The sequence below is a fragment of the Muscardinus avellanarius genome (genome assembly GCF_963383645.1).
Source record: "Muscardinus avellanarius genome assembly, chromosome: 17".
Taxonomy (NCBI): domain Eukaryota; kingdom Metazoa; phylum Chordata; class Mammalia; order Rodentia; family Gliridae; genus Muscardinus; species Muscardinus avellanarius.
This window is the reverse complement of record NC_137803.1, coordinates 49,383,056-49,404,526: the sequence shown is the minus strand read 5'-3', so window position 1 is coordinate 49,404,526 and position 21,471 is coordinate 49,383,056. Positions and strand designations below refer to the sequence as shown.

The window sequence follows — 21,471 nt, the reverse complement described above, 5'->3', positions numbered from 1 at the left end:
ATCCTCCTGGCTCAGCCTCCCAAGGCACTGTGGGGGGTCAGAAAGCGGAGGGCATGAGGACTTCTGGGAGACCAGGAAGGGAGGGTCCCAGGACTTCCGGGAGACAGGGGGAGTGGCGCAAGGGCTTCTGGGAGGCGGCTGATGCGCGTGCGTGAGCACTTCCGGGCCAGCACGTGGTGGCACTTAGCGGTTTCTACCTGCCTTTGCCGAGTAGTGTAATATCCAGGAATCTTTGTAGTCGTGTGCGATGGCGTCTCGGTATGACCGGGCAATCACTGTCTTCTCCCCAGACGGACACCTTTTCCAAGTGGAATATGCCCAGGAAGCAGTGAAGAAAGGATCCACAGCGGTGAGCCGCCAGCCCTGGGCCATGTCGGGCCTCCTTAACCCCTGCCCCAGTTTACTGCTCCGGTGTTGGGGTCAAGGGAGGCGAGCGCCCCTGCTTCTGAAAAGTACTTTGTCCCCCACCCTCTTGTTTTTTTCTTTTTCTTTTTTTCTTTTCTTTTCTTTTTTTTTTCTTCTTGGTGGTACTAGGGGGTGGAACCCAGAGGCTTTCTACCTCCGGGATATACTCACAGACCTTTTTTTTTTTTTTTTAATGTATATTTTATTTGGAAATAGGGTCTCACTAAGCCTCACTAAGTAGCTGAGGGAGGCTGGCTTCGAACCCATGCGATCCTCCTGTCTCAGCCTCCCAAGCGCGGGGATTACAAGCGTGTGCCACCACGCCCGGCTCTTTTTCTTGGTGTGTGTTTCTTTCTTTCTTTTTTTTTTTTTTTTTTTTTTTCTTTCTTCTTGGTACGTGTTGGTGGAACCCGGAGAGATTGTATCTCTGAGCTACATCCCCAGCCCTAATTATTTTTTATTTGGAGACAGGGTCTCACTGAGTTAAAACATCACTAAATTCCTGAGGCTGCCTTTGAACCTGATATCTTCCAGTCTTAGCCTCCCCAAGTACTGGGATTACAGGCGTGCACCACGCCTGGATTGCTTTGTCTTTTTTATGGAAGGAGATACTGCTCTTTGAATTTAGGCTGAGTTTGGCGTGGTGGCGCACGCTTGTAATCCCAGCATTCAGGAGGCTGAGACCAGAGGATCGCAGTTCGCGGACAGCCTCAGCTACTTAGTGCGGCCCTCTGCAACTCAGTGAGACCCGGTTTCAAAATAAAGAATAAACAATAGGGCAGGGGGTGTAGCTCGGAGGTTGAATGCCCTGGGTTCCATCCCCAGACCCGCAAAAAATAAAATAAAAATAAATAAATAAATAAATACATTTAGGCTGGAAGTGGTGGAGTAAATTTGTGGTGCACACCTGTCATCCTAGTACTTGGAAGGCAGAGACAGAAGGATTTTAAGTTCGAGGCCAGCTTCAGCAATTTAATTTCAAAATAAAATAGAGTTGGGGTTATGGTTTAGAGGTGGACCGTCTATGGGTTTAATCCGCAATATATGTCCCTCACACACAGTAGATCTTAGCGGTTTCTGTTAGGATAGCTATAGATGCAAACTTGGATTTTGTGTCTGTGTGTGTGGTAACAGCCTTGACTCAAAGATATATTGATGCAAGTTCTGACAATAAGAAAAGAAAATACATCTAGAATAGCCAACCTGAATGTTCATGGCCCATTTCCTCTTTCCTCAAGATTTCGCAGACCCATGGTAAAGTTCATATGGTCCCTTAATTTGGAATCATTGTTTAATATTTATGATAATATTAAAGACTGGAGCTGAGCATGGTGGCTCACCTGTAATCTCAGTATTTGGGAGGCTTAGAGAGGAGGATCACAGGTTCTCTGCCACCCTCATCTACTTTAGTGAAGCCCTCAGCAACTTAGTGAGACTCTTTTTCAAAATAAAAAAAAAAAGTAGGGCTAGGGGTGTAGCTTGGAGTTTGAATGTCCCTGGGTTCAATCCCTAGTACAACACGCACACACACACACACACACACACACACACACACACAGAATTAGAGATTGTCCAGGCTTGACCTCAAAATACAGACCAAATCAATGTAATATAGACCAAATCAATTTAGTAGTAAGCCCTTGTTAAGGAGGAAACGCTTTAAAATGCTGATCTACCTGAGAGTGGTGAAATAGCTGTAATTCCAGTTTGGGGGAGGCTGAGACAGAAGATCATGGGTTCAAGGACAGCCTCAGCAAGTAATGAAACTCATCAACCTAGGGAGATCTATTTCATAATAAAAATAGGGCTGGGGTATAGCTCAGAAGTAAAATGTCCCAGGGTTCAATCCCCAGTACCACACACACACACACACAGACACACACACACACACTCCAAATACACTCATTAAGCCTGGCATGGTGGCACGCACTTGTAATCCCAGTCCTTGGGAGCCTGAGACAGGAGGATCCAGGTTTGCTGACAGCCTCAGCTACTTAAGGAGGCCATTTGCAACTCATTGAAACCCTGTTTCAAAGGCGAAAAGACTAAAAATACGGCTGGGGGTGTAGCTCTGAGGTACAGTGTCCCCGTATTCCAGCCCCAGTACTGAAAGAAAGAAAGAAAGAAAGAAAGAAAGAAAGAAAGAAAGAAAGAAAGAAAGAAAGAAAGAGAAAGAAGGAAAGAAAGAAAGAAAAGAAAAGATCTGGAGGTGTAGTTGGAAGTGGAATACTCCTGGGTTTCATCCCCAATACTGCAAAAAAAAACAACAACAAAAATCTCAAAATTTCCACCTCAATATTTGGCAGCCTTTTAAAGGACTAAAACCTCAAGAATCTCCCCTCTTCAGCAGTCTTTTTGTTATTTTAAAGTAATACTTGAAGTTTCATGAGCGATTATACCTTACATTAGACTTATAAACCCACATTACTGAAAAACTTTTAAATACTTGGGGTAGCTGGAATAGTGCTAATTTTACAGCATTTAATAATTTTAGTGATTTATATACATTTCAAAAGGGCAAAAATCCCCTGGTAACCAAAGTTCTATTACTCTGAACCTTCAAAGTCTTGGCCTATGAATTCAAAAGGATCTTTTTTTTTTTTTTTTTTTTTGGTACTGGGGATGGAACCCAGGGGCCTTCTACTCTGGGCTACACTTCCAGACCTATTTTATATTTTATTTGGAAACAGGGTCTCTTAAGCCAACTGAGGCTAGCTTCGAACCTGTGCGATCCTCCTGTCTCAGCCTCCCAAGCGCAGGGATTACAAGCATGCACCACCATGCCTGGCTAGGATCTGATTTTTTTTTAAGATTTCATGAGCATATTTGTTGTGTATTTTGGAAATCGAGATGGCGCTATGAGGATACACAGACTATTTCTAAGTCTACAAGTGTCTCTATTTTCTCTCGCTTTCCATACCAACTTGATAATGGAAGGAAATAATTCACTTTCACTATAAATCTACCAAACATAAAGGAGCAAGAAATAATAACACTAGAAAGAAGAATCATTCTTAAATTATTTTTCTATCTAATTGGACCCACTAGTTTAGCTTCTGTTTTATAAGTAATTTTTTTTAGAATTGTAAATTTAGGAAAAGCCTGATGTAGCTCAAACCAAAAGGGTACCATTTTGATAAAAATGAAAGTTATAGAATCCCCAGCATGGTATGTAGCATATGGTTAGAAAATAATGCCTAAGATTAGAGCCTAAAATAAAAGGAGTGATGGGAGAGAACTGGGGTGTAATACGAAACCACATTGGTTCACTGAAATGTTTTGAGAACGTTGTAGAACTGATTGACAGTTCCTTTGTAATGAACTGTAAAAGGATAAGGATATAAAAATACCTATAGTGGGTATTTTTAATGATACATTGGAAAGATGAGATTTTTGTTTCAGGATTCTGAAATCTTAATTTGCATATTTGTATTTGCATATTCATTATGTTTCCTTGAAGGCGCTGTGACCTTTTACATCGGGTAAAGCTTATACTGGCACTTGTTTATTAAAGTTGGTTGTAAAATGGTCTGCCTATAAGTGGCCATTGATAGGGTTAATTATAAATTAACTAGATTGGCCAGTTTGGGCTAGTATATGTATGTGTGTGTAGTACTGAGGATTGATCCCAGGGGAACCCTACCTTTGCGCTACACCCCCAGCCCTATTTTATGTTTTATTTTGAAACAGATTCTTACAAAATTGTGGAGGGCCTAAATTGCTGAGGCTGGCTACAAACCTGTGATCCTCCTGCCTTGGCCTCCCAAGTACTGGGATTACATGTGTTATTATTTAGTAGTATAAAAAGTAGCATGGACTGGGTGTGGTGGTGCATGCCTGTAACCCCAGTACTTGGGAGGCTGATGCAAGTGAATCTCAGGTTTGTGGCCAGCCTCTGCTGCTTAGTGAGGCCCTCCACAGCTTAGTGAGACCTTGTTTCAAAATAAAGACTAAACTAGGGCTGGGATGTAGCTCAGAGGTAGAATGCCCCTGGATTCAATCTCCAGTACCAAAACAAAACAAAACAAAAGCCCAGTGTGGTACCAGATCCATAGACCAATAATCTAAGAGACAGAATCTGGTCAACAATGATGTGAGTGACTTGGAAGTGTTTGTCCCTAATAAGCCATGAGATAGATCATCGTGGAACCAGAGCACAAGTGTATTGCAGCCTGGGAGACTGGAACCAGACAGCACAGCTAAGCAGTGCCGACTCCTGACCTATAGAGGCCATGAGGCAGCTGAGCACGTGTGTTTAGAACTCAAGACCCAGTAGAAAAAGTTGAGTTTTACTTGTGTTTATGTCTGTTTACTTTTAGTTTTGTATTATAGAATATTATTTTGTGTGTGTGTGGTGTTGGGGATTGCGCTTAGGGATATTCTACTTCTGAGCTACATCCCCAGCCCTTTTTTTGTTTTTGTTTTTGAAACAGATCTCGGTAGGTTCCTCAGAGTCTTGCTACACTACTGAGCCTGTCCTTGAACCTGCAACCCTCCTGTCTCAGCTTCTCAAATACTAGGATTACAGGTGTGCATCACTGCACTTGGCTTTATTGCAGAGTATTTTAAATACACAAAGATATAAAGTCGTCTATGGATTTCCCACTAGGCTCCTTCTCTTAATGTTTTTTCCACTTAAACACTGTCACATTGAAGATCATACCGTCTTCACATGAACCCTTAGGGGACATGCTCAAATTGTACCAGTGGGGCACAGTGGCACAAGCCTGCAATCCCAGTACTTGGGAAGCTGAGACTGGAGGATCACAGGTTCAAGGCCAGTCTCAGTAAGTTAGGAAGACCCTGTTTCAGAACAATAAGAAGGGTTGGGCTATAGCTCAGAGGCACAATATCTCTGGGTTCAATCAGTATCAAAAAAAGAAGAAAAAAAAAAGCTGGGCATGATGGCACACGCTTGTAATCCCAGTACTTGGGAGGCTGAGACAGGATTGCAGGTTCAAAGCCAGCCTCAGCTACTTAGTGAGGCCCTCTGCAAGTTACTGAGACACTGTTTGAAAATAAAGAATAAAAAAAAAATAGGGCTGGGAGTTTGGATTGGTGATAGAATGCCTTTGGGTTTACTCCCCAGTAACACACACACATACACACACACACACACACACACACACACACACACACACACACACAGCCAACCATAGCCAAGGATAAGGACATAACTGCTATAACTAAGTATCGTTGCTGGGAGGCTTATAGGGCGAAATTTATTTCCCACAGATATAGAAGCTGAAAAATGTAAGGTCAAAGCCAGGAAATGAGAGCCGCTTCCTGGTGCACAGATAATACTTCTGGCGTCCTCAATGGGAGGATGAGGCACATGGGCTTCTTGGGCCTCTTATAAGAACACTAATCCAGTTCAGGTGGGCTCCACTCTTAGGACCTTTCGCCTCCCAAAGGCCCTACCTCCTAATGATATCATTTTAGGCTTAGCATTTCAGAATACATTTGGAGAGGGATCTACATTCAGGCTGTTGCAGCCCCAGTTCCTGTCCTCCACCCAGTGAGATTTATTGACTGTCTCTGCGTCCTTTCCAGCAGTGGTATGGCTGCACTAAAAGGAATTCACACGGATTGCCAGCATCTTCTTGTACTTTGGTTAAACTCATACTGTATCACACATACTGTCTGAGATTAGCGCGCTCGAGTCTTGTCATTGGTGGTATTGTCTTTGAAATCTCTTCCTACTGTCTTCTTTGCTTTGAGTTTACATAAGCCAGGACCTACGCAGCTGTTTTTCTAGAAGTCTACTTTTCTCTTTTTTATTCAGTGTTTAAGGGAAAGCCTTTGCCTCTAAGTCTTCTGTTACAGTAACTTAATTGTAAATTTTTTTTTTTTTTTTTTGCAGTACCGGGGATAGAACCCAAGGGCATCTGATCCCTGAGCTACACCCCCAGCCCTATTTTTTCTTCTTTATATTTTGAAACAAGGTCTCACTGAGTTGTGAAGGGCCTCACTAAGGAACTGAGGCTGTCCACGAACCATGATCCTTCAGTCTCTGCCTCCCAAATGCTGGGATTATAAGTGTGTGCCACCATGCACGGCTATCATTGTAAGTTTAAATATAAAGTTAATTGTGGTTTTTTTTTTTAAATGACTTGACAGGTTGGAATTCGAGGTACCAATATAGTTGTGCTCGGGGTAGAGAAAAAATCTGTTGCCAAACTTCAAGATGAACGAACTGTGAGGAAAATTTGTGCCCTTGATGACCATGTCTGCATGGCTTTTGCAGGTACTTTGAAGCTACAATAATAATAAATAGCATTTTAGTGGAGTGGGACCATACAATTAGCACGACTACTGCAGTTTTGCGATTTTTATGCAGCATATGTAGTTATATCCCATTTCTTATTAAAAAAAAAAAACACCATCACCTATTTTTTAAAAGAAAAACACAAGCCGGGCGTGGTGGCGCACGCTTGTAATCCCCGCGCTTGGGAGGCAGAGACAGGAGGATCACGCAGGTTCGAAGCCAGCTGCGCGCACTGGCTTAGGAGACCCTGTTTCCAAATAAAAATGTAAAAATAGGTCTGGGAGTGTAGCCCGGAGGTAGAAGGGCTTCCAGGAACCCCAGTACCACCAAAATAATAATAATAATAATAATAATAATAATAATAATAATAATGATAAAATAAAAACACAAGCCAGGCACAGTGGCCCGTGTTTGTAATCCTAGTACTTGGGAAGCTGAGACAGGAGGATTGCAGGTTCACTGCCAGCCTCAGCTTTAGTGAGGCCCTGTTTCAAAATAAAGAATAAAAAATAAGGCTGGGGGTGTAGCTCAGAGGTAGAATGTCCCTGGATTTCATCCCTGGTACCACACAAACACGCACGCAGGCACGCACACACACACAAACACAACTCTGTATACTGACAATGATTTCTGAGAATGAGCTTTGCTAATAAAGTAGAAATATTTTTAAAAATTTATTATATTACCTTAAAACTTTAGGTAGCCATTTTTTTCATAAGCTCTGCATGTGCGTGCATGCATGTTTGGTTTTTGCAGTGCTAGGTATCAAATTTAGGGCCTTGTGCATGCTAGATAAGTACTTTAATACTGAGCTATACCCTCAACCATAAACTTTTTATTTTAAGATACCTATAGAGTCATAAGATTTTACAAAAAATACAGAAAAGTTCAGTTTACTTTTCCAAGTTTCTCTCATGGCAACACCTTCAAAAACCAGTAAGTTAGAGGACTTCCGGGAAGATGGCTATGGAGGAAAGCGGCACTTACAAATCCCGCTAACAATCCAACTTTACTACCACAAAACCAGCGCCTTTCAGAGCCAGAAAACACCACCAGAAAAGAAATAAAAACGGTAAATACAAGGAACAGAGAAAAAGGGCTGGAAAAACAAGACACCGGAAAAAAACCAGCCCGAAGTGCCGCGCCCGGAGAAGCCGGAGCGGCCAGAGCCGCAGCGCGGATTGGGGGGAGCCGCGGAGCGGAGCAGCCTGAGCAGCCGAGCGGAGAGGCCAGAACAGCCGGAGCAGCCAGAGCCTTAAAGGCAACAATCTTAAAGGCCAGAATCTTAAAGGCAACAAAAACAAAAGGCCACGTGACATACAGAGGCAAACCAATTAGAATCACTCCAGACTTCCCAAACCAAGTTATGAGAGCCAGAAGGGCTTGGAGTAACATATTCCAAACTCTGAAAGAAAACAACTTCCAGCCAAAAATTTCCTACCCAGCAAAACTATCCATCAAATTAGATGGGGAAATAAGAAGCTTCCATGACAAACAGCAAGTGAAGGAATTTATGTCTTCAAAACCAGCGCTAGAGAAAATACTCAAGGAGATTAACTGCAAAGAGGAAATGGGTAATACACGCCAGAACCAAAGAAACAAGAATTCCCATCCAGCAGACAACTAAGCAAAGAAGAATAAACAGTATCTCAAACAGAAATAAGATCTTAACATGTTGGGAATTAAAAATTATCTCTCTATAATCACACTGAATGTAAACAGCCTCAACTCCCCAATAAAAAGACATAAAGTGGCAAAATGGATTAAAAGCCAGAATCCATCCATCTGCTGCTTACAAGAAATATACCTTACAAGTAAAGATAGGAACAAACTCAAGGTAAAGGGCTGGAGCAAGGTAATCCATGCTAATGGTACTCGAAGACAAGCAGGAGTAGCAACTATGATATCAGACAAGTTAGACTTCAAACCCAAGCTTATTAGAAGAGACAAAGAAGGTCACATTTTACTGGTAAAAGGAATAGTCCAACAAGAGGAAATAACAATAATCAACATCTATGCCCCAAACATAGGGGCAGCTACTTTCATAAATCAAACTCTTTGTGACATGAAGTCACACATAAATCCCAACACAATAATACTGGGAGACTTCAACACACCTCTCACAATACTAGACCGATCTTCCAGACAAAGGGTCAGTAAAGATGTCTCAGAACTAAAGAACACCATTAACCAAATGGACCTGTTGGACACATATAGAATATTTCATCCAACTAGAGCAGAGTTTACATTTTTCTCAGCTGCTCATGGAACCTTCTCCAAAAAAGATCACATCCTGGGACACAAAATGAGCACTAGCAAATTTAAAAAATGTTACATACTTCCCTGTGTCATTTCAGACCATAATGGAATGAAACTAGAAATCAACTATAAGAAGACCCAGAGAAACAACATAAACATGTGGAGACTGAACACCACACTTCTGAATGAAGAATGGGTCATAGAAGATGTAAGAGGTGAAATCAAGAAATTTCTAGAAACAAATGAAAATACAGAAACAACATATCAAAACCTCTGGGACACTTTGAAGGCAGTATTAAGAGGAAAATTTATAGCACTGAGTGCTCACATAAGAAAAACAGAAAATCCTCAAATAAATAGCCTTACGACACACCTCAAAGCCCTTGAAAAGCAGGAACAATTGAACCCCAAAGCCAGCAGAAGACGGGAAATTATTAAAATTAGAGCAGAAATTAACGAAATAGAGAATAAAAAAACAATACAGAAAATCAACAAAACCAAAAGCTGGTTTCTTGAAAAAATTAACAAGATTAATAAACCACTAGCCAACCTAACTAAAAAGAAGAGAGAATCAACCCAAATTATGAAGATAAGGGATGAAAAAGGAGACATTACTACTGACAGCGTAGAAATCCAGAGGATTATCAGAAACTACTTTGAAAAACTATACTCCAACAAAATGGAAAATCTGGAGGAAATCGACAACTTCCTAGATAAATACAACCTTCCTAAACTGAGTCAAGAAGATATAGAACACTTAAACCAACCAATAACAATCAAAGAGATTGAAATAGCAATAAAGAGTTTACCATCAAAGAAAAACCCAGGACCAGATGGTTTCCCAAGTGAATTCTATAAAACCTTTATAGGAGAACTAATCCCAATACTACTCAAACTATTTCGGGAAATAGAAAAAACCGGGACTCTCCCAAATACATTTTATGAAGCCAATATCACACTAATACCCAAACTGAATACAGTTCAAGGAAGGAAAACTACAGGCCTATATCTCTGATGAACTTGGATGCAAAACTATTAAACAAAATACTAGCAACACGCATTCAAAACCACATCAAGGCCGGGCGTGGTGGCGCATGCTTGTAATCCCCGCGCTTGGGAGGCAGAGACAGGAGGATCGCGCAGGTTCGAAGCCAGTCGCGCGCGCTGGCTTAGGAGACCCTGTTTCCAAATTTAAAAAATGTAAAAATAGGTCTGGGAGTGTAGCCTGGAGGTAGAAGGGCTTCCAGGAACCCCAGTACCACCAAAAAAAAACAAAAACAAAACCACATCAAGAAAATCATTCACCATGACCAGGTAGGGTTCATCCCAGGGATGCAAGGCTGGTTCAATATACGAAAATCAATCCATGTAATTCATCATATAAACAGAATCAAAGACAAAAACCACATGATCATCTCAATAGATGCTAAAAAAGCATTTGATAAAATTCAACATCCATTTATGATAAAAACACTGCAGAGAATTGGAATAGAGGGAAAATATCTCAACATTATTAAGGCAATCTACAATAAGCCCACTGCCAACATCATATTAAATGGGGAAAAACTTCAAGAATTCCCCCTAAAAACTGGAACGAGACAAGGATGTCCATTATCACCACTTCTCTTCAATATAGTACTAGAGAATCTAGCCAGAGCAATAAGGCAAGAAAAGGAAATCAAAGGAGTACAAATAGGAAAAGAAGAACTTAAGCTTTCACTATTTGCAGATGACATGATACTATACTTAGAAAACCCAACAAACTCAACCAAAAGGCTTATAGAACTGATCAACAAATTCAGCAATGTATCTGGATACAAAATCAATCTTAAAAAGTCAGAAGAAGCTTTCCTGTACACCAACCATAAATCCACTGAAAAAGAAATTCAGAAAACACTTCCACTCAGGATCTCCCACAAAAAAATAAAATACCTAGGAATAAACTTGACCAAGGAGGTAAAAGATCTCTACAAAGAAAATTATAAAACACTGAAAAAAGAAATCAAAGAAGATCTTAGAAGATGGAAAGATCTTCCATGTTCATGGATTGGCAGAATAAATATCATTAAATTGGCCATCCTCCCAAAAGTGATCTACAGATTTAATGCAATGCCCATTAAACTACCAAGATCATTCCTCACAGACATAGAAAAATCAGTCCTTAAATTTATCTGGAATAACAAAAAGCCCAGAATAGCCAAGATAGTTCTCAGCAACAAAAACCACGCAGGAGGAATCACTATACCTGACTTTAAACTATACTACAAAGCCATTGTAATAAAAACAGCATGGTACTGGCAAAAGAACAGATATATAGACCAATGGAGCAGAATAGAAGACCCAGAAACAAGTCCACACACTTTCAGCCAATTGATTTTTGACAAAGAGGCCAAAAATATACACTGGAAAAAAGATAGCCTCTTCAACAAATGGTGTTGGCAAAACTGGTTAACCATATGCAGAAAATTGGATGTTAATCCCACTTTTTCACCCTGTACAAAAGTCAACTCACGATGGATCAAAGACTTGGAAATTATACCAGAGACTTTGAAGCTCCTTGAAGAGGGTCCAACACTACAACACATAGGCACAGACAAACATTTCCTCAACAAGACCCCAAAGGCACAACAGATTAAAAGGAGAATCAATACAGGGGATTGCATGAAACTGAAGAGCTTCTGTTCAGCAAAGGAAACTATCAAGAATCTCAATCGAGAGCCAACAGAATGGGAGAAGATTTTTGCCACCTACACCACTGATAGAGGACTAATATCTAGAATATACAGAGAACTCAAGAAACTCAACACTAAGAAAACAAAGCATCCAATAACAAAATGGGCAAATGAACTAAATAGACACTTCACAAAAGAAGAAATTCAAATGGCCAATAAATGCATGAAAAAATGCTCAACATCACTGGCAATCAGAGAGATGCAAATCAAAACTACCCTGAGATTTCACCTAACTCCAACTAGAATGGCCATCATTCAAAACACAACAACAGATGCTGGCGAGGATGTGGAGAAGTGGGAACTCTAAGACAATGCTGGTGGGATTGCAAATTAGTGCAACCACTTTGGAAAACAGTATGGAGAATCCTCAGAAGAATGGGAACAAACCTACCATTTGATCCAGCAATACCACTGTTGGGTATCTACCCAAAAGAAAAGAAACCAAACTACCAAACTAATGCATGTGTATCTATGTTCATAGCTGCACAATTCACCATAGCCAAACTATGGAACCAGCCAAGATGTCCATCAACAGATGAATGGATTACAAAACTGTGGGATATGTACACAATGGAATTTTACTCAGCCATCAAAACTCAATTACATTATTTTCAGGGAAATGGATGGAACTGGAGGACATTATGCTAAGTGAGATTAGTCAGGCACAAAAAATAAGAAATCAGATGCTTTCCCTAATATGTGAGAGTTAGGGAGAAAAGAGGAGCAAACAAGACAACCTAAAGGAGGATAAATGAGGGGGGAATAGGAAAATCTCTAAAGCTCACAATGTACTTAAACATATTGAAGTCAATCACTAAGCCAAGCAAGGGAGGGAGGGACGGTGAGGGAATGGGGTGGGATTTGGGTAGGGGTTAAATCAGCGATGAGTACATGTTTGTACACACAAGTTTTTTACCCCAATAAGTTGTATGAATATAATGCACCAATAAAAAAAAATTAAAAAAAAAACCAGTATGTTAGTATTTGTACAATCCAAAGAGCCTTTTTACAAGTTTTTTTTTTTTTTTTTTGTGGGTGTGTGTGTGGTACTGCAGATTGAACCCAAGGGGATTCTACCTTTGAGCTATACCCCTAGCCTAAGTTTAATTCTTTATTTGAAACAGGGTCACTACATTGCAGAGGGCCTCACTGAGGCTGGCCATGAACCTGAGTTCTTCCTGTCTCAGCCTCCCAAGTACCGGGATTACAAGCGTGTGCCACCACACCTGGCTTCACAAGTTTTATACACACTCATTTGCATGCTGTGTGCATGTGTGTGGTTTTAGTGCACTTAATCATATATGTAGATTCATGTAGTCCCAACTACAATCGAGAAGCAGACTCTTCTGTCATTTTAAAGCTACCTCTTGCCAGGCATGGTGGTGATGCTGTAATCCCATCATTTGAGAGGCAGAAACTAGAGTATCACTGTTTGCGAACAGCCTCAGTGACTTAGTGAGGCCCCTTGTAACTCAGTGAGACCCAGTTTCAGAAATGAAGAATAAAAAATTGGGCTGGGGGTGTATCTCAGAGGTAGAATACCCCTGGGTTCCATCCCCAGTACTGCTAAAAATAAAATAAAATAAATCTATCTCTTTCTATTTCTTCTCCCCATGCATAACTTCTGGCAATAACTAGTCTTTTCTTCATTTTTATAATTTTATCATTTTCAAAATGTTATTTGGATAAAAGTATATGATATAGAACCTTCTCAGATGGTCTTTTTATAGTCAGAGTAATTCTCTTACAATTCATTTAAGTTGTTGTATGTATCAATAATCCATTTCTTTTTCGTTGCTGAATAGTATTCCATGGTATAAATGTACTAATCTGTTAACAGCTCACCCATTGAAGGACATTAGGCATGTTTCTAGTTTCTGCCTATTAAAAATAAAGTATCTATGAATCTTTGTGTACAATTTTTATTGAAATAGAGGTTTTCACTTCTCTGGAATAAACATTTATGAGTACAGTTGCTGGAGTGTATTATAAGGAATGCTTAGTTTCATAAAGCACTGCCAAATTGTATTCCAGAGTGACTACTATTTTACATTTCTCCTAGCATTGTGTGAGTGATTATTTTCTCTACATTCTCAGCATTGCTTGGTCTTGTCACCGTCTTCTCTAGACATTCTTATAAAGTACATGGTGATACCCAGTTGAGGTCTAATCTGCATTTTCTTGGCTCATGAGGCTCAACATATTTTCATGTCTTTATTTGCCTCTGTATAGTGAATATGAAATGTGTTATCATTTGTTTTTTGCTCATTTCCTAATTGTGTAGTTTTTGTGTGTGTGGTACTGAGGATAGAGCCCCGGGACATTCTACCTCTGAGCTACGCCCCCTGCCTGCCCGATTTTATTTTTATTTTGAAACAGAGTCTTGCTAGGTGGGTGAAAGTCTCTGCGTGCTGAGGCTGTCTTTGAACTTGTGGTTCTCCTGTCTCAGCCTCCCAAGTACTAGGATTACAAGCATGTGCCCCACGCCCTTTTCTCTAATTGCGTTTTGTTTTGTCATTCTGTGGTACTGGGGATGGAACCCAGTGACCTCCTACCTCTGGGCTACATTCTCCCCGCCCTCCAGACCTATTTTATACTTTATTTGGAAACAGGGTCTCACTAAGTTGCTGAGAGCCTCACTAAGTAGCTGAGGCTGGCTTAGAACCTGTGCGATCCTCCTGTCTCAGTCTCCCAAGCGCAGGGATCCACGCCCAGCCTACTAGCTGTGTTTTTTTAAACTGAAATTTTAATTTTTTATTGTACTTTTTGGTACTGGGGATCGAACCTAGGGGCATTCTACTTCCAAGCTACACCCCATCCCAATTTTATTTCTTATATGGAAACAGGTCTTTATAGATTACTGAAGCCTTGCCAAGTTGCTGAGGCTGGCTTTGAACCTGTGATCCTCCTGTCTCAGCCTCCCAGCATGCACTACTATACCTGGCTATTAAACTTGAATTTTAAGTTTAGAAATCTTACTCAGCAAAAAATAGCTTTTATTACACTACCTTTTGGAATTATTACAAAATAAGTTTTAATATGTTTAAGTGGTTGAAATCATGCAAAGCATCTTTTCTGACCAAAGTGAAATGAAACTAGAAATCAGTATCAGAAGGAAAACCTTAAAATCTACAAATATGTGGAAATGAAACGGTGTACTTCTAAACTACCTGTGGGTCAATGAAGAAAATCACAAGGGAAAATAGCAGTCATCTTAAGAGAAGTAAAAGCGAAACGTACAACATATCAAAATGTATGGGCTATAGTTAAGACATGTTAAGAAGGAAATTAATAAGTGTAAGCACTTAGGTTAAAAGAGAAGGATCTCAATCCAGCCTCATATGTTAAAACTGGAAGAACCAACTAATTCCAGAGCTAACAAAGGAGGTAATAAAGATAAGTGCAGAGATAAATAAAAAAGAGAATTGGAAAATTAACAAAACTTAAAGTTGGTTCTTTCAAAGGGTAAACAAAATTGTCAAATTCAGCATTATTGGGTAAGAAAAAACTATCCAGTTAAAATGAGAAATGAAAAAGGGCATATTACTGCCAATTTTATGGAAATACAAAAGATTTTAGGAAAGTACTGTGCATGATTGTATGTGTATGGAATCCCCTGAAACACACAGATTACCTGAAGTTACTCAGTAAGACACAGAAAATCTCAGCAGGCTTCACTAAATTTTACCAAACATTTTTAAAAATTTTTTACTTTTTGAATTGGTGAATTGTAATCATATATCACATTGGAATACAAGACTTGAGAGGATATACAAGCACACATCATCCAACTAGCCCTCATCCAACCCCCATCCCATTCCCTCCCCCTCCCTCGATCCCATGATTGTTTGGTGATTAACTTTGATACATTTGTTTATGTATCTCCTGCTTTTTAAAGAGGCTCCATCCTCCCCTATTCCATACCCTCTGATTGGTCACCTTAGTTACTTCACTATAGGGCCCTTTCTATAGCTCAACCTCTTCCTGTTGCCCTTTTCCTCCTAGTTATTGCTGCTTAGGGGAAGCATCTGATTCATATTTTCTGCGATATTTCTCTGTGCATGCCGCGTTGCAAGTACCGATCCCACTCTTGACGGCCCCAGTAGTGGCCTGGCTACCTGGTGGACTGATCCAGACCTCGCTGGCTCAACCAGCGGCCTTGCTTCATGGGAGGCCCCGATTCTGGTCTCGCTGGCGCCAACACCAGCCTAACCCCTCGACTGGCTCCAATCCCGGCCTCGGAGGCCCCAGTAGCAGCCTTGCCTCACGGCAGGCTCCGATGCCAGCCATTGGCCCCGGCACTGGCCTAACCCCTCCTTAGGCTCCAATCCCGGCCTCGGAGGCCCCAGCACCGGCCTAGCCTCACGGCAGGCTCCGATCCCGGCCTCGCTGGCCCCAGCATCGGCCTAACCCCTCAGCAGGCTCCAATCCCAACCTCAGAGGTCCCAGTAGTGGCCTTGCCTCCTGTCAGGCTCCGATACCGGCTGTTGGCCCCGGCATAGGCCTAACCCCTCAGCAGGCTCCAATCCCAGCCACGGAGGCCCCAGCACCGGCCTTGCCTCATGGTGAGCTTCGATCCTGGCCTTGCTGGCCCTGGAAATGGCCTAACCCCTCGACAGGCTCCGATCCCGGCCTTGGAGGCCTCAGTAGCGGCCTTGCCTCACAGAAGGCTCCGATGCCAGCCATTGGCCCCAGCACCAGCCTAACCCCTCGGCAGGCTCCAATCCTGGCCTCGGAGGCCTCAATACCAGCCTTGCTTCAAGGAAGGCTCCAATGTCGGCCATTGGCACCGGTACCAGCCTAACCCCTCGGCAGGCTCCTATCCCGGCCTCGGAGGCCCCAGCACCAGCCTTGCCTCACAGTGAGCTCTGATCCCAGCCTTGCTGGCCCTAGCACCGGCCTAACCCCTCAGGAGGCTCCAATCCTGGCCTCGAAGGCCCCAGCACCGGTCTTACCTCATGGCAGGCTTCGATCCCAGCCTCATTGGCCCCAGCACTGGCCTAACCCCTCGGCAGGCTCCGATCCCGGCCTCAGAGGCCCCAGCACCGGCCTTGCCTCACAGCAGACTCCAGTCCCAGCTTTCCTGTGTCCGTCGCCAGCCTCACCCCTCGGCAGGCTCCAATCTGAGCACCGTCTTTACCCAACCAATTGTCCCACGTTCTCGAGGGTGCATGGTGGTAGCATTCTGCCTCTGGGGTTATTATTTCAAAGGTTGCAGGTGTAGTGCATCAGATCTCTGCCATTGCTACTACCTCCACCATTTCAAATCCTTCCCAGGCTCTTTTTCCACTCTGAATGTTGTCCAGTGTTCCTATGCATGCGTCATGGTAGCATTCGACATTTGATGTAATTTCTCCATAAAAAATAAGGTTGGTAGGATCTGATTTGTGCTTCTCCTGATTACAAGTCTCCACCGCCATCGCGGAGACCGCTTTCAATACCACCTTTCTCCTTGGTCTCCGCTAAACTCTCTCCTTACAGGTGATATCCAAGATTCTTAACAATATAGAGAAACGGCAGTCCTTCTTCACGGGGAATTTTTCCATAAGTTCCAGTGCATTTGGATACGTTTTGTCTGCAGCTCCAGTATCCTGGCATCCGCAGCGGCCTTCTTAACCCCTCTCCGATATTTTTCTTTTTTTCTTTTTCTTTTCCTTTTCCTTTTTTTCTCAATAAGAGAAGACAGTATGTGTGGTTTGAAGAGGTAGTGGGATCAGGCACTCGGTAGCACTGTGACCCGGCCTGGTTTCCCCATGGGTCCAGTGTGCTCCATACTACTCCGCGTGGGGCCCAGAGTCCCGCGACCTGGGCCCCCGGCTGGCGTGCCCCGCATGACCCCTGCCCGGGACCCAGGGCACTGCGCCCGGTTTCTCCAGGGGTCTGGCATGCTGCACGCGGTCCGGCCCAGGGCCCAGAGTCCCACGACCCAGGCCCTGGCTGGCGTGCCCCGTGCAACCCCTGCCCGGGACCCAGGGCACTGGGCCCGGTTTCTCCAGGGGTCCGGCATGCTATGTGCGGTCCGGCCCGGGTCCCAGAGTCCCGCAACCCTGGCCCCGGCTGGCCTGCCCCACATGACCCCTGCCTGGGACCCCTTTACCAAACATTTTATAGAAGAATTAATTACAGTCCCACTCAAATTTTTCCAAAAAATTAAAGAGGAAAGAATACTTCCAAGCTCATTTTATGAGGCCAGCATTACCGTGATGCCAAAGACACCACAAAAAGAAAAGCTAGCAGTTAATATTCCTTATGAACAGCGATGTAAAAAGTCATTGGTAGCCGGCTATGGTGGCGCACGCTTGTAATCCCCACATTTGGGAGGCAGAGACAGGAGGATCGTGCAGGTTCCAAGCCAGCCACGCTGGCTTAAGAGACCCTGTTTCCTTAATTTAAAAAAGTATAAAAATAGGTCTCGGAGTGTAGCCCGGATGTAGAAGGGTTTCCAGGAACCCCAGTACTACCAAAAAAAAAAAAGTCATTGGTAATATCAACAAAATGTTGCAAATCAAAGTCAGCATATTAAGATCATATACCTTGACCAACGGGGACTTATTCCTGGAGCCCACAGATCATTTGGCACATGAAAACCAATAAATATAAATCATCATTTTAGCAGGAAAGAAAGAGCAAAAGAAAAACTATATGATGATACCATTTGATACAGAAAAGTGCATTTGACAAAATTCAGCACTTTCTTAGTGAAGCCACTTGACAAACTAGAAATTACCGAAGCATAATTGAGGCCCTCTATGAGAAACATTGCTGAAAGACTTCAAGTTTTTTCTTTGGAATCAGGAATAAAACAGGAATGCCCACTTTTGCCACTGCTATTCAGTATAGTAATGAAGCAAGAAAAAAGAAGCCATCAAATTTTAAAGAATTTATTAAAATTATTTCTGTTCATAGACATGATCTTATATGTAGAAAACCCTGTTGAGTACACACACATAAACTCACACACACACACACATACACACACACACACATACACACACACACACACACACAAACACACACACACACACACTTAAAAGTAATGAGAAGCCGGGTGTGGTGGTGCACACCTGTAATCCCAGTACTTGGGAGGCTGAGAGGAGGACTGTAGGTTCAAGGCCCTTCTCAGCAATTAAGTGAGACTCTGATTCAAAATAAAACAAGGCTGGGCATGGTGGCACATGCTTGTAATCCCAACAACATTTGGGAGGCTAAGACAGGAGGATTGCAGTTTGTGGACAGCCTCAGCTACTTAGTGAGGCCCTTTGCAACTCAGTGAGACCCTGTTTCAAAATAAATCATTAAAAAATAGGGCTGGGGGTGTAGCTCGGAGGTAGAATGCCCCTGGATTGCATCCCCAGTACTGTGTAAATTAATTAATTAATTAATTAATAAGTAAATAAGTAAATAAAATAGGGCTGGGGGCATAGCTCAGGGTAGAATACCCCTGGGTTCAATACCCAGTACCAAGAAAGAAAGAAAGAAAGAAAGAAAGAAAGAAAGAAAGAAAGAAAGAAAGAAAGAAAGAAAGAAAGAAAGCTTAGAAAGAAATAACAAATGAAATAGGCAAATAAACACACAGAAAATTAGTTCCATTAGGATGTAGCTCAGTCGTAGAGCATTTTGCCTCATGTGCAAGGCCCTGGGTTCAGCCTCCAGTAGCACATACATGCACAAAGATGTTAAGAGCTGGGCATGGTGGTGTATTCCTATAATTCCAGCACTTTGGAGGCTGAGACAGGAGGATCACAGATTCAAGGCCAGCTTCAATTTAGTGAGACCCCCAGCAACTTAGTGAGAGCCTGATTAAAATAGGGCTGGTGGTGTGGCTGAGAGGTAGAGCACCCTAGGTTTAACCCTCAGTACAAAAAAAAAAAAAAGATTTGATGGTGGCTAAAATACTTTGATAAGGAAAAAAAATGTCCTGTAAAAATTATGTATTTTGGAGCCAGGCATGGTTACACAGGCTTGTAATCCCAGCATTCAGGAGGCTCTCAGTGGCCAGCCTCAGCTACTTAGGCCCTTTCAACTCAGTGAGACCCTGTTTCAAAATAAAGAATAAAAATAGGGCTGGGGGTCTAGCTCAGCGGTAGAATGCTCCTGGGTTCCATCCCTAGTGACACACACACACACACACACACACACACACACACACACCCCGCATTTTGTAATGTTTTGACTATTTTTCTAGGACTGACTGCTGATGCTAGAGTCGTAATAAACAGAGCCCGGGTGGAGTGCCAGAGCCATAAGCTAACAGTTGAGGACCCAGTCACCGTAGAATACATAACTCGCTTCATTGCAACTTTAAAGCAGGTAAGGTAGTATTCTAACACACTAAATTTTCTCATTTTCCATTATAGGTCTAATCACAAAATACTATAGTCACTCCAGCCATTCCGTTCAGTCTGGCAAATTCCTATTGTTTCTCACAGTTCCTTAATACACTCTTATCCAGGTAGACTGGGTGGATTTTAATCACTAGGAATCTCAGTTTCAATTCTGGGAATTATGTACAGTGTAAAAGAACAGTTAGTCTAAACTGGGCCTGGTGACACACTGTAATCTCAGTACTTGGGAGGCTGAGACAGGATTGCAAGTTAGAGGCCAGCCTCAGCATTGTAGCAAGACCTTCCTTCAAAATTAAAACACCGGGTGTGGTGGTGCATGACTGTGATCCCAGTGCCTGGGAGGCTGACACAGGAGGATCGCAGGTTTGTGGCCAGCCACAGCTACCTAATGAGGCCCTGTTTCAAAACAAAGAATAAAAAATAGGGCTGGCAATGTAGCTTGGAGGTAGAATGCCCCTGGGTTCAATCCCCAAAACTGCAAAATAAATTAAAAAGGACTAGACCGGTGGGGTAGTGCATGCTTGTAATCCCTGTGCTTGGGAGGCGGAGACAGGAAGATCGCGCAGGTTTGACACCAGCCTTGCTAGTTTAAGAGACCCTGTTTCAGCCGGGCATGGTGGTGCACACTTGTAATCCCCGCGCTTGGGAGGCAGAGACAGGAGGATCGCGCAGGTTCGAAGCCAGTCGTGCGCGCTGGCTTAGGAGACCCTGTTTCCAAATAAAAATGTAAAAATAGGTCTGGGAGTATAGCCCGGAGGTAGAAAGGCTTCCAGGAACCCCAGTACCATAAAAAAAAAAAGAGAGACCCTGTTTCCAAATAAAATATAAAATAGGTCTGGGAGTGTAGCCCGGAGGTAGAAGGGTTCTATCACCAGTACCACCAAAAAATAAATAAATAAAAATAAATAAATAAATAAATAAGGTGGTACATGCTTATAATCCCAGTATTTGGGAGGCTAAAACAGGAGTATTTCATGGCCACCCTCAGATACTTAAGGAGGCCTTTAGCAAGTTAGTGAGACCCTGTTTCAATATTAAAAATAAAAGCTGGGCATGGTGACGTATGTTTGTAATCCCAGTATTTGGGAGGCTGAGACCGGATGATTGTGGTTTGAGGCCAGCCTCAGCCACTACTTAGTGAGGCCCTTTGCAACTCAGTGAGACCCTGTTTCAAAATAAAGAATAAAAAATAGGGTTGGGGGTATAGCTCGGAGGTAAAATGCCCCTTGGTTCCATCCCCAGTACTGCAAAAAAATAAAAATAAAAATAAATCAGGGATGGGGATGTAGTTCAGAGGTAGAATGCCTTTGGGTTCAATCTTCAGCATCAAACAACAACAAAAAAGAAACCAGTTAAGTCTAATCTAAAATTTTCTGGGTACCGGGGATTGAACCCAGGGGCATTCTACCTCCAACTTACATCCCAGCCCTATTTTTAACTCTTTATTTTGAGACAGGGCCTT

General features: G+C 42.5%; 1 protein-coding gene across 1 annotated transcript in view; it reads left to right on the top strand.

Annotated features, from left to right (window-relative positions):
• Positions 1–247: 247 nt before the first annotated feature.
• Positions 248–21,471, top strand: part of PSMA8 (proteasome 20S subunit alpha 8) — a gene marked incomplete at both ends in the record, with an annotated part of 37,879 nt that continues 16,655 nt past the window's right edge. The window contains 3 exons of the mRNA XM_080714760.1: positions 248–349; positions 6,526–6,652; positions 19,850–19,974. Of these exons, the coding sequence (XP_080570886.1) occupies positions 248–349; positions 6,526–6,652; positions 19,850–19,974 (354 nt within the window). The remainder of the gene's footprint in view (positions 350–6,525; positions 6,653–19,849; positions 19,975–21,471) is intronic.